Here is an 18,776-nt window from a genome sequence, read left to right as displayed (position 1 = left end):
CATATCTTTAATCTGATTGGCTGATTCTTCTAAACTATAAAACGAGTCCTCCTTCATTCTCTTTCAGACTCCAGAACTTCTCTTGAGGTAAACATGTGTTTATTCTGGTCTGTTTATTCTGATTTGTTTATTCTGATCTGTTTATTCTCATCTGTTTATTCTTATCTGTAATATATTAGAGTATATCTATATTGTTATATTTATATTATTAAAACATACAGTATAGTTATATTGTTATACATACATTATCTGTATCTTTTGATAAATGAAATATATATCTATATTGTTATTAATATAAATAAACATTAACGTACTGTTATATTGATATATCAAATATACATACAGTTTATTCATACACGCACGCACGCACGCACGCACGCACGCACGCACGCACGCACGCACACACACACACACACACACACACACACACACACACACACACACACACACACACACAAACACAAACACACACACACACGCATCCTTCTCATGTGACACATTGATCACATGACCAGTGTGTTTTTAAAGACATTTGATGGTGTCAGCGGTGAGATGTAATGAGGCTTAGATTGATGTTTAATGAACATGAACAGCATTTTACCAGCGACGCTGAACACACACACACACACACACACACACACACACACACACACACGCACACACACAGTGTTGTGTCATTTAAGCCCATATGATCAGGGCCCTTCTGGTAGTTCTAGAGTCAGGTTTACTCTACCTAACAACACTAGTAGGAGCTAAATGTGTTATTTTTATTATTAGTAGTATTGTGCACTGGGTTATATAATTAGTTAGGGAAAGTTAGCCTAATGTCTGACCAATCTGTAAAATAAATGCTTAACACTAGCTTTCTTCACAAACATGTTCATAAAGGTGTCTACAAACACCTCTCAATTTGTTCCAACCCAACTCCCTTGGGATACTTTGTGGGATTCAATCAAAGTTGGGGTACCTGGAGGGCCTGGGGAAAAACCTGGAACAATTCAAATTGGCCAAAATGAACTTGTGGGATGTCTAATTATAGGTTTTCAGGGGTCCTGAATCCATTCCAACCCTTAGTTTTTAGTATAAAATTACTCCTGGCCATTAAAATGGCCACACCTACTTTTATCCATCACATTGTGGTGGCTGTACTAGTCATCTACCTGGGCCCTCGCAGACCCCCACCTTTCAAGCAATGCATTCTGGGATAGGTGTTAAAATGTCACATGACAACATGTCAATGTGTAGTTATGATTCCTGATGTCATATGACATGACAACATGTCAATGTGTAGTTATGATTCCCTGCTTTCAAATAACATGACAACATGTCAATGTGTAGTTATGATTCCCTGCTTTCAAATAACATGACAACATGTCAATGTGTAGCTATGATTCCTGCTTTCAAAACTAAAAAACTAAGATTAATTAACAATAACAGGCTCTGTGTCATGGTGGGTCACATGTGTATACTGTAGTGAGTTGTGTATAAAGTGCAGAATTATAGATGTTCACAAGCAGTGGTGGAAAGTAACTAAATACATGTACTCAAGTCTCTTCTGTTTATTCTCATCTGTTTATTCTCATCTGTTAAATTCAGTTCAGTTCTGATCAGTGATGATGAAGATTACAGCCACCCTCCTCATCCTTTCCTCTGTACTTCATGTCAAAGCGATCCCAGGAAGTAAGTACATTATATTTATGTTATTATATTAAAGATACTGTTATACATCTACTCTAATTATATATAATATTCATTCATAGATGTACTCTCGTTATATAGAATACATGTATATTTATATTATTAAAACCTACAGTATATTTATATTGTTATACATGCATTCTATTTTGAAATATGAAATATATATCTATATTGTTATTAATATAAATAAACATTATGCATGTTGATTATATACTGAATAATGTACTGTTATATTGATTTATCAAATATACATACAGTTTATTCATACTGTTATTATTTATAATACCATTGGTAAGCGGTATAGCTCACAAACGCACGCACGCACGCACGCACACACACACGCGCACACGCACACGCACACGCACACGCACACGCACACGCACACGCACATGCACACGCATGCATATTCTAACCTTTCATTATATTATATTATCAGTGGTGTAAAGTAACTAAGTACATACTCAAGTACTGTACTTAAGTAGAATTTTGAGGTATTTTTTACTTTACTGGAGTACTTCCAATTTTCAGTATTTTAACTTCTACTCCACTACATTTCAGACACAAATATTATACTTTTACTCCACTAAAATTATTTGAAGTAACAACATATTCTCACCATGGTGATTTCAGAGTAAACTCGACCGGCCTGTGGCCTTCAGGGAATTTACGGCTAATTTCTGGTCTAAGTCTGGTCACCATCCGTAGACCCCTTAACAACTAAACCTCCCCCAGTAGTCCAGTCCCTGACTTAAGACACAACATGGGCCTGGAGATATCACAGTTATAAGAAGAGCAGAGGACAGAGGGGCCTCTTTAATCTACTGGTCTGCTTCAGAAGAAATGTCAACTCAGGGCCGGCGCGCCCATTAGGCAGAGTAGGCAGTTGCCTAGGGCGCCACTGGGGGGGGGGGGGGGGGGGGGGCAAAAAAGGCTCTAGGTGGCGTTGTGGCAGAAAACTGTGGCGCGGCGCTGTCAGACATAGGATAGGCTCCTGTCCTCTGAATTACTTTCATTTTAAAAGAGACTGAGGTGCTCTTATTTTTAAATGGGGGGGGGTCCCTTGTACCAGTTAAAATACTCAAGACTCTCATGAACCAACCTGTTCTACTCCTCCGTCTAGAGAAATGCACTGATGCTCATCCTATCAAAACCCACTCACATCCTATGCCCACAACTTGGAATTTCTATTGGTCCTAAGTCTAGTCACACAGGGATAACGAGCCAAACCATGCAAACCATATTTACATTTATACCATCATGCAAAACCACTGCACATAATCATAGCATAAAGTCATTGCAAAACAAGTCATTGCATCAAACATTGCATCAAACATTGCATCAGCTACAGATCTCTACCTGAATGAGGTGTGTATTATATCAGTAATGTATCAGTCGTTTGTGTGGAATTCCCATACTCACCAAGGGCGTGGTGATGTCCTTCAGAAGAAACCTATAGTCTATTTATCTCTATAGCACTAACTCAGAAAATGAGGCTTTTTGGAAGATTAAAAGCTTCCCTTTATTTGCTCAGTTCATAGTGGGATTACAGATGTGTATTTAACAATACAAAATACAAATATAAATGAAATCTAGGAATGTTTCATGTCTGTCTGGTCAGAGTTACAAATGCCTTAATTTAGGCTTGTCCTAAACTAATTTAGAATTTAGATTAAAAAGGAGGAGGTTCCATTTAGATCTCATTCAGCCTGAAATACAGGCCAGTCTAAATTTGGTAGTTCCAAAAATGTATAATACAAATTATTAATATTATTTATTATTTATAGTTATAATAATTATTAATAAACACCAAATAGGTTTCATCTCAAAATAGAGTAATTTCCCTTTTTTAATTTACGGCCGATCTACACCAGACTTTTCAAAGCGCGCGTATGCGTGGCGCGTAGAGCGCGTTTGTTTAGATCCAATTGATATCAATGATAGCGGCTACACCAGGCGCGCGGATACGCGAGATACGCGAGTCCCGCATACGCAGGCTTTAAAATAGGACTGGATCTAAAAGTGCGTGTGTGCGTGTGTGCGTATATGCGCGTGTGTGCGAAAAAAGTCTGGTGTGTTTCCACAGTTAAGTAATTTTTTTTCTTACCTTCCTCCATGTGGAGCCATGACTGTTTAACATCTGAATAAGGTGCAGGAGAAGAAGCCCCAAAAACCTAAGAGCCCAAAGGGCCCAAAGGGCCCCTGTGTCTAAAAGCCTCTCTATGTCCAAAAGGCTCATCCCTTTTTCACCCCGTTGGTGATTCTTGGAAAGTTAAGAAAGTCAGTGTGTGTGTATGTGTGTGCACGTAGGTGTGATTCTTAGAAGTCAGTGTGTGTGTATGTGGCTTTTTGTCTCCGCCAGACCGAAAGGCATGGCGAGAGAGTATGTTTTACCCTCCGTCCGTCCGTGTGTGTGTCCGTGTGTGTGTGTGTCCGTCCGTCCTGTCCGTGTGTTACCAGCTAATCTCTGGCACCGTTGGCCCGGTCGCTTCGAAACTGTGCACACACACTCCCTGGATGCCAATTCAGAACCTCTGCCTCAAATTTTTCACATGGGCCTGTTATAGCGCCACCTGGAGGCCGATTTGTGCAAAACACATTTGTTTACATTACTCCTACAGATTTTATCCATAGTCATGCAATTCGGTACACAGTATCTCTATAGTGATGTGATCAACATGGATCTGTCCGATTTCCCATATTCCATCCTCATTGGCTAAGGTTTGCTTCCAAAATTTGCAGGATTGGTCCGTTTTGAACAAAATGCCTCAAATCATGAACAATTTCCGTGAAATTTCACAAACACATTCCCACTAGGCCAAGGAAGAAATGCCACCCTTTTTCACATTGGCCTGTTATAGCGCCACCAGCAGGTCTAATATAGCAAAACACATTTTTGGAACAAAATGCCTCAAATCATGAATGCAGTGTCCGATTGCCGTGAACGACCTAAGAATAAATGGCACCCTTTTCACATTGGCCTATTATAGTGCCACCAGGAGGCCACAATAACGTACCTGACCTGGCGGAGACCTGTGCTCTGAGGAGCACTTTTTCTAGTTGTGCCTTTTTCAACAGCCACCCATACACACAAAACACTTACTTTGCACCTTGCACCGACATTCAGCATGGCCATATATGGGCATACTGGGGGGTTAAATTTCCCCCAAGATGTGTCTTATACCTGAGCATAATTCAGTAAATGCAATTATACTGCATATTATCAGCAATTATACATGAGTACATTAAATCATTAATAACATCAGGTTAAATACATGAGAAAATCAAATGATTCACGTTTGCATTAAATCTATCAAATCTTACTGCCTGCTGCAAGCCTTCCAGTGCACCTCAGCAGTCATTTCAACCTGTCAGTCAATATCATATTCTTTCTTTAGGCAAATCAAGTGATAAAATAATCTAAGGCCTATATCCTAAAGTGAGCTGTGCATAAATTACGTTCTAATACGTTTCCATATGTTCAACAATTTACTCAAGTACTGTACTTAAGTACAATTTTCACTATTTTTACTTCTACTCCACTACATTTCAGAGGCAAATATTATACTTTTACTCCACTACAATTATTTGAAAGCTTTAGTTACTAGTTACTTTGTAGATTTTGATTACAAAACATACACTTCATCTCTATATACATTTAGACCATTAGAAATAGCAGATCTACAAGCTCATAATACGTCGCATTGCGACGCATTGTGAGCTTGTAGATCTGCTATTTTCAAAAGATTTTTATACATTTGAAAACTTGTGAAATGGGACATTCTGTATAATGAGTACTTTCTACTTTTGGTACTTTAAGTACATTTTGACACCAATACTTTTGTACTTTTACTCAAGTAAATAAAACATTCTGGACTTATACTTGTAACAGCTAGTATTTCTACATTGCAGTATTGATACTTTTACTTAAGTAAAACATGTGAGTACTTTTTCCACCACTGTATATTATATTACATTATATTATATAATGTTATGTTCACATCCTGAAATAAATCATTATGAATCTGTTTCATAATATTATAAAAACATTTAAATCTGTTGAATAAAATGTTTGACAGGAAGATACTTCTAATATTCAACTTTAGAACCAAACATGACTGTTTAAGATGACGAAGATGATGATGATGATGATGATGATGATGATGATGATGATGATGATGATGATGATGATGAAGAAGAGGATTGTTGTTGAATTTAATGTCATCTTTGTTTTATTTCCAGTGTTTCATGAGCACATTCATCTCCTTGGCTGTTCAGACACAGTTAAAGACTCATATAAAGAGAAGATGATGGGACTGGATGGTGAAGTGTTGCAGTACGCAGACTACAACAAAGGGAAGATGGTGTTCCCTCAGCCTCCGTTTGTAGATCCTATGACCCTCCCAGGAGGTTATGAAAGAGCTGTGGCTGATCAGCACTACTGCAAAGCCCAGCTGGACTCCATTCGCACTGCCTTGAAGAAACCACCAGTGAAAGGTACATGAATACTATGAACACAATAGTTATTAACTAAAACGGTTGAATATATTTAACATGAATGAAAATGTTTAACCCATTCAATCCAGGAACACATATCTGTTATTTTAGATTTCTTTGGCTGTTCAAAAATAGCAGATCTACAAGCTCATAGCGCAGCACCGAGTGCCGCGCAAGAGCTGCTATTTTGGGGGGGGAAATCATGAAAAAGGTTTGAGAACCACTGATATTATAGCAACGTCTGTTTTTTTTGTTTTTTTTAATGTTAGGATTTAGAATACATTTGTAGAATCCCCAGAAGCAAATATTTGAGTTACAAATGTTTGCTTTAAAAGTATATATATATTCAAAGATTACAAGCTCATAGCGCGGCACCGAGTGCTGTGCTAAATGGGTTAAACATGTATATTAAGCATTTATGTTTTTTATGGTGACATATTTTCTAAATAATATGTATTTTTAGTAAACATGAATATGTGCTCAAGGTGCTTTAATGTTTAATTTACAAATCTATGCATTAGTATCTGCTCTGTACAGCCTGAGCTGTAGGTGAGGTGTAGATGATACAACTATGTAGATGATACAACTATGTAGATGATACAACTATGTAGATGATACAACTATGTAGATGATACAACTATGTAGATGCAGGAGGAGAGGCTGGCGGGGGGGGGGGGGGGGGGCATAAATGTGGACTTCAATAGTCTTTTTCATGTGATAATGAGTGACCTCTGAGTTTCACATGTACGCTAGGCGGTGGAATACATGAGACACACACTAACGTAGGATATATAGTATGTTTTACATACATGAACACACACACTAACATAGGCTATAGTATGTTTTTCATACATGAGACACACACACTAACGTAGGCTATATAGTATGTTTTTCATACATGAACACACACACTAACGTAGGCTATATAGTATGTTTTTGTCTCCGCCAGGCCGAAAGGCATGGCGAGAGCGTATGTTTTGCCCCCTGTCCGTCCGTCCGTCCGTCCGTCCGTCATTCTGTCTGTGGACAGCTAATCTCCGGCACCGTTGGCTTGCTCGCAGTGAAACTGTGCACACACACTCCCTGGATGCCACAGCAGAACCTCTGCCCCAAATTTTTCACATGGGCCTTTTATAGCGCCACCAGGAGGCCGATTTGTGCAAAAAAAAATTGACAGTACTCCTACTGATTTTGTCCAAAACTCCCGCAAATCGGTACACAGTATCTCTATAGTCATTAAAGGAAACGTGTCTTTCAGATTTGTCTTATTCCATCCTGATTGGCTAAAAATGGCTTCCAAAGTTTGCAGGAGTGCTCCGTTTTGAACAAAATGCCTCAAATCATGAACACAGCATGCAATTTCCTTGAAATTTTGCACGCATATTTCCACTATGCAGAGGAAGAAATGCTACTTGAATATTTTCAAATCAGCCCCATGGTGGCGCTATAACAGGCCGATTCATGGTTTTACCCATAACTGCACCGATCTGTGTAAAACTTTGTAAGCGCACTCCCTAGAGGTCAAGGAAAAACCTTTGCCCTGCATTTTTCACATCTGCCTTTTATAGCGCCACCAAGAGGCCGACTTATGTAAAACAATTGTTTTCATATTACTTATTCCGATTTTATCCAAATTTCACGCAAATCAGTACATGATCTCTATAGTCATGTGATCAAGACGGATGTGTTTGATTTTTCATATTCCATCATGATTGGTCAAGATTGACATCTAAAGTTTGCAGTAGTGGCTTGTTTTGAACAAAATGCCGCAAATCATGAAAGCAGCGTCCGATTACGGTCAAACTTTGCACGCACATTCACACTATGTTGAGGAGCAAATGTCACCCAAAACACATTGGCCTATTATAGCGCCACCAGGAGGCCACAATAACCTACCTGACCTGGCGGAGACCTGTGCTCCGAGGAGCACTTTTTCTAGTTCATACATGAGACACACACACTAACGTAGGCTATATAGTATGTTTTTCATACATGAACACACACACTAACGTAGGCTATATAGTATGTTTTTCATACATGAACACACACACACACTAACGTAGGCTATATAGTATGTTTTTCATACATGAACACACACACTAACGTAGGCTATATAGTATGTCTTTCATACATGAGACACACAACTGAATCAGTTGTGTGAAGCTCCTCCCATGTGGCTTCCTGCTGTAAATGTAGCTTTGGGGAGGAGGGGGGTTGAGAGGCCCCGCCCCACTCATTAACTATTCTATTGTTATTTAATTAGCTTCCAATGGTTCTTAATCACTTGTCCCATTCACCTGAAGACGCTCCCTCGTCTCTCACAGTGAGTTGCAGTCAGTGTGTGGGCTGCTAGCAGTGGTGGAAAGTAACTGAGTAGATTTACTTAAGTACTGTACTTAAGTACAATTTTGAGGTATTTGTACTTTACTTGAGTCTTCCCAGTTTTCAATACTTTTACTTCTACTCCACTACATCTCTGATCCAAATATTGTACTTTTACTCCACTACATTTACTTTAAAACTTTAGTTACTAGTTACTTTGTAGATTTTGATTATTATTACAAAACATACATTAACCACTTCAGCCCTATATACATTTTGGCCATTTGAAAATAGCAGATCTACAAGCTCACAATGTGTTGTGATGCGACGCATTGTGAGCTAGTAGATCTGCTATTGGATCTGCTATAAGGATTTTCATACATTTGAAAACTTGAAAGGGACATTCTGCACAATAATGAGTACTTTTACTTTTGGTACTTAAATTATATTTTCATACCAATACTTTTGTACTTTTACTCAAGTACATTTTGAATTCTGGACTTTTACTTGTAACAGAGTATTACTATATTGCAAAATTGATACTTTTACTTAATTACTTGTAAAACATTTGAGTACTTTTTTCCACCACTGGCTGCTAGTAGCCCCGCCTTCCTCCTATTACTCTGTGGCTGTGGCTCACACACGCACGCACGCACGCACACACACACACACACACACACACACACACACGCACACGCACACGCACACGCACACGCACACGCACACGCACACGCACACACACACACACACACACACACACACACAAACACACAAACCTAAACCTATTTTAGACTTTATGTAATGACATATTTGGCCGATAGGGGGCAGTTCGCCTAGTGTTGATATTATACAGATGATAATAAAACTGAACATTAATGTCATTTTTAATTGTCTATTTCCAGATGGATATGTGCTCTATACGGCTAAACGCTGTGTGTTTAACTCCAGTGAGCTGAAGGACATACAGTTCATATCCTCATTGAATTTCGATGGTGATGAGATCACCAGGTGGGACAGTAGAGTAGATCAGTTTGTTGGATACACTGAGCTTGGTGTGAAGAACGCAGAGCTCTGGAATAAAGATCCTACATACCTGGCTGGGTGGAGAGCACAACGAGAGGCAATCTGCAAACCCAACATTGAGACCTACTACTCCTCTGTTCTGAACAAGAGAGGTGAGCTGATCTCAGAGCAGCACTCAACACTCATCACCTCATAAACTATAACATGACATCATAATAAATCATTCTATTCAGAGATGATTAATGGTGCTAATATTGATCTGATAATGATTATAAAACATCCCTTGGTCTGGGCCGTAGCGTGACGGTCCAGGCCTGGACCCCTTAACCCATTCAATCCGGGGACGCATCTCTGTCATTTTAGATTTCTTTAGCTATTCAAAAATAGCAGATCTACAAGCTCATCGCGCGGCACCGAGTGCCGCGCGATGAGCTTGTAGATCTGCTATTTTTTTTTAATCTTGACAATGTGTGCAAATCTTTGAATATATATTTTATAACGTGAACATTTGTAACTCTGGGGGTCCCTGAAACAAAACATTTGACAAATGTTCGCTTTAAAAAAATACTTATATATAAAGAGTAACACATATTTTCATGATTTTTCAAAGAATAGCAGATCTACAAGCTCATAGCGCGGCACGAGTGCCGAATTTTACCGAATGAAACATAGATCTATTTCAGAGTGTTTTCACCTACATATAATGACCTTCCTAAAACAGAGACACCAGGATTAATGTTTTTAAATGAACTTTAAAAAGAACCATGCAGGATAAAACACACCTCTATACACTTCATTTACCCTCCTGATGTTATATTTTAATTATTGTCTTTACTAGTTTGTTTTGTATGTTTTTAATCACTTTAGTAATTTAGTATCTTACAGGATTATGTGTGTTGTTTGTTTCTACTCATTTGTACTATTTTCATCAAATGATATTGCTTGGTTTATTTTTGTTCATGTAAAGCACTGTGTAACTGTGAATTATTTAATATGTTTAAATTACATTATATAAATAAATTCTACATCGTAGAAAACTGTAGACTATTAAGGATAAGGATAATTCCTTTTAACAGGTCGTTCATGAAAGTCCTTGCGGTCTTGTTTCCAATGAGAACCTGTGAGCAATTGGGGTTAAGAGTCTTGCTCAGGGACAAATTTCATATCATCGGCACATATGCTGGGATAGCCTGGAATCGAACCTGGGGCAACCAGGGCCAGCTGGTTCACTAGGCGGGCTCACTAACCACTCAGCTATGGCCGCCCCATAGACTGTAGATTGTAGAATCTACAGTATTCTATGAAACATTTGTTCTCTGGTGCCATCTGCTGGCTAAACACTGACATTTACAGTTACAAGTTACAATGTAGGCATTTATCAGACGCTCTTAATCCAGAGTGATTTACAGTAAGCAAGGAAAACACAAGGTAATACATCAAATGCATAGAAATAGTAATCTAGGATCATAGGTAAACCAAGAACCTATCATCAGTCTAAACAGTATAATATCAAACAAATAAAGAATCTGTGCATTGAAACTATCCAAACTATAGGATGCCAGGTCTACAAATGAAGGGAAGGGAGAAGAGTCTAGGACGTGTGGAGCGTTGTTCAGGAAGTTTTAGAGAAGGGAGAAGAGTCTAGGACATGTGGAGCGTTGTCCAGGGTGTTTTAGGGAAGGGAGAAGAGTCTAAGACGTGTGGAACGTTGTCCAGGGTGTTTTAGGGAAGGGAGAAGAGTCTAAGACGTGTGGAACGTTGTCCAGGGTGTTTTAGGGAAGGGAGAAGAGTCTAGGACGTGTGGAGCGTTGTCCAGGGTGTTTTAGAGAAGGGAGAAGAGTCTAGGACGTGTGGAGCGTTGTCCAGGGTGTTTTAGAGAAGAGAGAAGAGTCTAGGACGTGTGGAACGTTGTCCAGGGTGTTTTAGAGAAGAGAGAAGAGTCTAGGACGTGTGGAGCGTTGTCCAGGGTGTTTTAGAGAAGGGAGAAGAGTCTAGGACGTGTGGAGCGTTGTCCAGGGTGTTTTAGAGAAGAGAGAAGAGTCTAGGACGTGTGGAGCGTTGTCCAGGGTGTTTTAGAGAAGGGAGAAGAGTCTAGGACGTGTGGAGCGTTGTCCAGGGTGTTTTAGAGAAGAGAGAAGAGTCTAGGACGTGTGGAGCGTTGTCCAGGGTGTTTTATAGAAGGGAGAAGAGTCTAGGACGTGTGGAGCGTTGTCCAGGGTGTTTTAGAGAAGAGAGAAGAGTCTAGGACGTGTGGAGCGTTGTCCAGGGTGTTTTATAGAAGGGAGAAGAGTCTAGGACGTGTGGAGCGTTGTCCAGGGTGTTTTAGAGAAGAGAGAAGAGTCTAGGACGTGTGGAGCGTTGTCCAGGGTGTTTTAGAGAAGGGAGAAGAGTCTAGGACGTGTGGAGCGTTGTCCAGGGTGTTTTAGAGAAGAGAGAAGAGTCTGGGACGTGTGGAGCGTTGTCCAGGGTGTTTTAGAGAAGAGAGAAGAGTCTAGGACGTGTGGAGCGTTGTCCAGGGTGTTTTAGAGAAGGTTCTGACAGCTTCCCTGTGTTAGCTGATCTGAGTGAGTGGGAGGGGTTGTAGGGTTGGATCAGGCTTGAAGATATGGGGGTGTCATACCTTTGGTTGCTTTGTAGGCCAACATCAGTGTTTTGTACTCTGTGAGGGCAGCAACTGGGAGCCAATGGAGGGAGAGGAGAACGGGGGAGATACATTTTTGCTGGTTGATGACCAAGCGTTTTGCAGCTTTCTGGATCATTTGGATCTCATTTGGATGATATACAATTATTAATGATAATGACATTTTCCTATGACTGATAATAATAATAGTGATAATGATAATGATAATGATAATGATAATGATAATGATAATGATAATCATCTTTTTTAGGAGTGGAGCCCAAAGTGAGACTGAAGTCAATGACTCCCCCTCGTCGTGGTGAACACACTCACATGCTGAGGTGCAGCAGCTACGACTTCTATCCTAAAGTGATCCTGGTGACCTGGTGGATAGGTCAAGAACCTTTGACCTCTGGTCTCTCCTCTACCGATGAGCTGTCTGATGGAGACTGGTACTACCAGTACCACTCCTACCTGGAGTACACACCCAGGTACACACCTAACAGACACCTATACATAGAAATACACACTTAATAGACACCTATACATATATTCATTCAAAATAAAACAAGTGTTGAAAATGGCCCATTAATTGGTAGGCTAATATTATATAATATATATGCGTGCACGCATGACGAACGCACACAGAGACCCACGCACGAGCACATTATACATGAATACACACACAGGAACACGCTTTTACGTGCGTATCTCGTTGCTAAGTTTCTTCTGCCTCTTGCCTTCCTATTTTTCCTGCATTGGGGAGGGAATAGTGGAATACACAATAAACACTAGAGCGGAGGAGAGCCCAGCGGGGCATTCACACTTCTACACAAAAATAGTCAAACAGGTTTGAAAACAAAATATTAACAAAGATCAATGGATCAATGTGTTGAATCGCGGTGTGTTTCAGCGTGTAGATCGGCTACTTTCACAATCTGTCCTAATGTTAGTGTTAATTAACAGCTGCTCACTCACTGCCATACCGGGCGGGGAGGAGGGGCCGCTTCAGCTCTGAGCAGATCCACATGGACACACATTCAACTTGTGGACGCACGTGTGTGTGTGTGTGTGTGTGTGTGTGTGAGTTACAGATCAGGAGAGAAGATCACATGCATGGTGGAACATCCCAGCCTGACCGCGCCTATCAAGATGGACTGGGGTCAGTTACTGTAATCTACTGTAATCTACTGTAATGTGTTACACTACACTCTGTTTTAAGGGTTAAAGGATTATTCTCTATTTTTACCTGAAGGTATATTTGTTTTACAGAAAGTAAAAACAGCACATAAAAATAACAATAAAAATACATGAAAACTTAAACTCCTAAAAAGTAACCATTCTAAATTCTAATAAGAAGGTCATGACAGGAGCCTCACCTACTTAGAGCTTATAAGTGTCTTGTCTAGATGAGGTACATCATCTTTGTTTACTAATGGCTACTCCCACATCCACATGTTAGCTACCTGTACTAAACATAGTATACACAATAAAACATAGTTGGCTGCTACATGACTTCAGTAGTTGGCCACTGATTTAGTTTACTTTATTGTACTCTGTTTACTGTACAGTTTAACTGTACTGTACTCTGTCTTATGTCACATACTGTGTTTGGTTGTTGTCATATTATTGTCAGATGACTCCATGCCAGAGTCAATGAAGAACAAGGTGTTTTAATCTACTGTAATAATATAATATCATATCATATCATATCATTATTATAATATAATATTTGTGTTGACAGATTTTACCATGCCAGAGTCAGTGAAGAACACGGTGGCCATGGGAGCATCAGGTCTGGTTCTGGGTCTGGTCTTGTTCCTGTCTGGATTCATCTACTTCCAGTGGAAGAAACGAGGTGATTAGCATGTTTAATTAACATGTTTATTACATGTTGAATTAACATGTTTAATTAACATGTTAATTAAGTATTATACTACCAGTGGAAGAAATGAGGTCAGATCAACAGAGGATCACATGACATGTGGAACCCTCACAGAAATGCAAACAAACAAACATACAAACAAACATGTAAAGCCACAACCTAAACTGGTTTACATTGGTTTAGATTTAGAACCTTAACCGGTTTAGACCAGTTTAGACAACCTAGTTAGAGGTCAAAGTGTGTTCTATGTTGTCACATTTTGCTTTAATACATCAGTGTTACATTTAGTCCTAAATAAGAGTCAAATGTTCACATTAGTTCTGATGCAACATGTGACCCTGATGACTGAACCCTAATGTTATTGTGTTGTTTGTCTGTCTGTCTGTCTGTCTGTCTGTCGGTGTGTTTTAACTGTCGCTCTTCTTCTTCTATCAGGTCGTATTCTGGTGCCGACAACCAATGACGATCTTTAGACTCCTCCCACACACCCAGGTTCACTCCCTCTTTCTTTTTAATTCACTTTTATTTAAAATGTATAAAAGTGTATAAAACTAGAACACATTCACAAAACAACGTGCTGGTGTAAGTAGTGAAACAATTAGACTAGGATACTAATACAAACTACTGAATTAATTAACTTATTCAACTACTTTGAACATTGATTTTCAGAGATATAACTAATTTAATTTCTTATCATAATTAATCTAATAATCAAATGTAATAATCAAATAATGTAAAGTTGTATCAGACGACACTGTTGACAATGTGGTCAGATGTATTGATTCATCAATCAATCAAATATTCATTAATCAAATAAACATGTTTAATGAGGCACAATGGCGAGGCGCAGTGAGAGAGTCAGCATAACCTTGCATCACCAGACTTTCCAATGATTCAGTTCATTGAATATAAGGGAAGGTTGTTCTAAAGTGTTAACATGTTCACACAGTTAATACATTCTGATTCTTATTGGTTTATTGTCTTTTCACAGAACACCTGGGTGTGTTTTCAGAGAAGCAGACAGTCATTGCTGCCCCCTGGTGGAGAGAGGAGGAAATACATGCGTGTCCAGCTTTTAAATATGAATAGTCATAACAGTAGCACAATGATGACATCATCAAGCTTTTAAATAGGCATAACAGCAGCACAATGATGACATCATCAAGCTTTTAAATAGTCATAACAGCAGCACAATGATGACATCATCAAGCTTTTAAATAGTCATAACAGCAGCACAATGATGACATCATCAAGCTTTTAAATAGTCATAACAGCTGCACAATGATGACATCATCAAGCTTTTTAACAGATGTGTCTTTTTAACAAAATGCTAAGGATAATTAGTGTGGAAGATTCATCAAATAACTGTTATAGTGTCTGTGGTCAGAAAACACAAACATAACATGTCAGTGACAACACTTGTACTGAGTTCTACACAAAGTGATAATCAATGAGGAGCCGGTCATTATTGAGAAATAAACCCAGACAAGGTGATTAGACCCGATAGCAGAGGGTCTGTATCACCCTGAAGGGCTTTATTTCTCAATAATAACCAGCTCCCCATTGATTATCCTGCTTATTACACGGCTACTTAATAAAGAAATTAATAAATCAACCCAAAAGTAACAAAACAAAGGATTTCATTGCTTACGATAATGAAAGTATTTCATTAATTTATGCCAGGTGTGTCCAGAGCAACACGGTCGCCTCAGAAAACAAGGGGAAGTTGTTGATAAAATAGAATCAATATTCAGTTACTGTATTGATTATTTATGAGTCTTTGATTAGACAACAGTCTGTTATTGAGTTCAGAGGTCATTAATCAAAAGAAGACCGCTGAATTCAGTGAGTGACCAATAAGAATCAAGCATTCAACCAAGCCGTGTAATAAACTATATTGAAACATTAAAAAACTAGACCATACCCGGTGAAGTGCGCAGGTGAAAGTAGTTGCAAACGTGGGGTTATTGCACGTCCTGTGGCGCGCCCTGTTGTGGCTCCCTGGCAGAAGGCAGACGTTGGTGTTGCCATGTTCGCCTATTGTAAGCGGTTTAGGGCGAATATTGGTGGTAGTGTGTTTTTGGCGTTGGTTGTGAAAGTGCAGGTGGGTGTGGGGACGCGTTGTGAGCTTGTAGATCTGCTGTTTTCCAAGAGGCAATGTATATGTGTGAAGGAGCTTCGTGTGGCCTTCTTTTCGTTGACCTTGTTGCTTGTAGGTTGCGCTTCGTTTGGGCTTGTTTTCATAGACCTTGCTGCTTGTTTCTCGCGCGAAACGTGGCAACCCTGTGCAGTGTGATCTCCCATTGTTTGACACATAAACGCTAATAATAAGCTGAGATTTGTTGAAATTAAAAAAGGGCTTTGCAGTTGTGTTCAGATGGTAATGGGCAATGGCTGTGTGCAAAATCAGATCAATTTAGCTCCAGGCAGTGAGAAGAACCGGGCACACATTTTTGCTCTCAGAGGTTTTTGCTCTCAGAGGTTTGTGGAATTATAGGAGGATGATCAAACACACAATCAGAGTTCTTCATAACATTAATATTAATATCCATCTGAATGGAAGTCAGTCAGCCATGTTTGTGAAAAAGGTTTTACTATTTTATAATTGACCATAAGTCATTTATTATGTAATCATTTATAATGTGTGATAATTAATGTGTTACGATCATTATACATCACAGTTTCCCTGTGATGGGTGGACCTGGACCCTCTAGGGTGGTCTGAGGTGATGGGTGGACCTGGACCCTCTAGGGTGGTCTGAGGTGATGGGTGGACCCTCGTCCAACCAAATTAGACAATGTCGGTCCGCCACAGTCTAGGAAATTAATATGAAACACTGATGACATGCAATCATGTATATTAAGTAATGATTTATATGTAATCATGAGCAGGGGAGCAGATCTCATTACAACTTAGGAGGGAACCACAAAGAAGGAATCTTCTCATCAATAACATCCCCAACATAGAGTTAACACTAGGATTTTAAACTAACTAATAATGTTCACAATGATTACAGTTTGTCTGACATTTGGTATAAAAAACAAAACACCAAATCCATGTTCAATGCATGAAACAAACTATAATGTTATGATGTAAATAATCCATTTGAGGTTGACATCACATGATTTAACTACAAACACATGAACATGAACACATGTTTAACTGCAGGTTTTACAAACGTTCATTCTTTCACATTAATTCACATCATTTGAGATTTGATTTGATTAGATTTTGGTAAAAGATGTACGAGCAACAACTTAAACTGAAACCCAGGATAACACATTAAAGCTTAATGAAACACTTGTTTACAATGTGTTCCTGCAGCATAACTAAACATAAATAGTCCAATAAATGTATTTGAATTCAAATGATTTGATAAATCTAAACTAAACAGTCAGATGACCTCTGCACAGCAGGGGGTCTGACAGGACACACTGAGTTAATGATATTTACAACATTTAGGTTTGTCTGTTTATCTGATTTAATGTTGATGAGTTGAAACAGACAACACAGCACTACACACACACGCACACACACACACACACACACACACACACACACACACACACACACACACACACACACACACACACACACACACACACACACACACACACACACACAATATGTGTCTAATTCAGACAGTTTAGATATTCCTTGGTCAGTATTATTTATCTTTCCGTTTTTCAGCTCCACTGTTGTGTTTCTATCCGTTCATATTGGCTGAACTTCACTCATTAAACTAGTTAACAGCTCTGTGGACAAGTGATGATGATGATGATGATGATGAAGCTTGTGGATTCATTTAATTGGCAGTTGTTGATGATCAGGACACACGGGTGGCAAAAACAAAACCTATTGTGTTTACTGTATGTGAGAATGATTTCAAAAGTGGAATCAGCTTCTATTACATATAGATTTTGAATGATATTATTTATTTAGAAACACTTTATTGGAGGAACATGTCAGACATGTCCCCACCTTCCCCCCTGGGATCTGCACCCCTGATCATGCAGTGGCGTCAGTTCAGCAAAAGCTAAGGTATGGCAAGGTTAGGGTTGCCAACTCCCAGAGATTAAAATAAGGGACACCTATCCTGGGCGCGCGGCAAAGCCGCGCGGCCCCCCAAAAAATTGGGGGTTAAACCACCCAAATGCATAGAAAACAATGCAGTATACCTATAACACAATGGTCTTACACCATTAGGCTACTATTCACGATTTAATAATCTTTTTATTTTTTGGAGCCAAGGTATGGCACCTGTCCTACCTTGCCATACCCAATTGACGCCCCTGTGATCATGAATGGTTTGAAGTTCAGATGTTAGATTTTGGCTTTAATTTGCTTGGTTTGAATGGAATGTCACAATATCAATAAAGGAATAAGAAACATAATTGGGCCTCGCGTTTCCTTATATTTCACTCATACAGTATTTTATCTTAACTGTCTGTTAAGAGAAAACACAAGAGAAGCCAACCTCCACTTTCACCAAATGTGTTTTTCCCCAGGTGTGCTGAACCATGTGTCCTTTCCATGTCGTACCTGAAGGCAGCGTTCAAGATCATTACTCATTCAGAGTACACATGATCTTTATAGTCATGTGATCAAGATGGATCGGTTAGATTTTTCATATTCCATCCTGATTGGCTTAGATTGACATCTACAGTTTGCAGGAGTGGCCAGTTTTGAACAAAATGCCGCAAATCATGAACGCAGTGGCCGATTTTTGCAAAA

The 18,776-nt window shown here is 39.3% G+C and overlaps 1 protein-coding gene across 1 annotated transcript in view; it reads left to right on the top strand.

The window, feature by feature from the left end:
- The window catches only part of LOC308089523 (H-2 class II histocompatibility antigen, E-S beta chain-like), a 52,352-nt gene extending 37,212 nt beyond the window's left edge, over nt 1–15,140 (top strand). Inside the window, exons 2-9 of the mRNA XM_080434301.1 lie at nt 1,597–1,680; nt 5,938–6,192; nt 9,417–9,689; nt 12,429–12,648; nt 13,252–13,319; nt 13,902–14,015; nt 14,478–14,534; nt 15,034–15,140. Of these exons, the coding sequence (XP_080290427.1) occupies nt 1,614–1,680; nt 5,938–6,192; nt 9,417–9,689; nt 12,429–12,648; nt 13,252–13,319; nt 13,902–14,015; nt 14,478–14,515 (1,035 nt within the window). The 5' untranslated portion in view covers nt 1,597–1,613 and the 3' untranslated portion in view covers nt 14,516–14,534; nt 15,034–15,140. The remainder of the gene's footprint in view (nt 1–1,596; nt 1,681–5,937; nt 6,193–9,416; nt 9,690–12,428; nt 12,649–13,251; nt 13,320–13,901; nt 14,016–14,477; nt 14,535–15,033) is intronic.
- Nucleotides 15,141–18,776: the final 3,636 nt, after the last annotated feature.

The sequence above is a fragment of the Gymnoscopelus braueri genome (assembly GCF_963280865.1).
Source record: "Gymnoscopelus braueri genome assembly, chromosome: 7".
NCBI lineage: Eukaryota > Metazoa > Chordata > Actinopteri > Myctophiformes > Myctophidae > Gymnoscopelus > Gymnoscopelus braueri.
The sequence above is the reverse complement of the archived record's forward strand: the minus strand, read 5'-3'. Positions and strand labels throughout refer to the sequence as shown.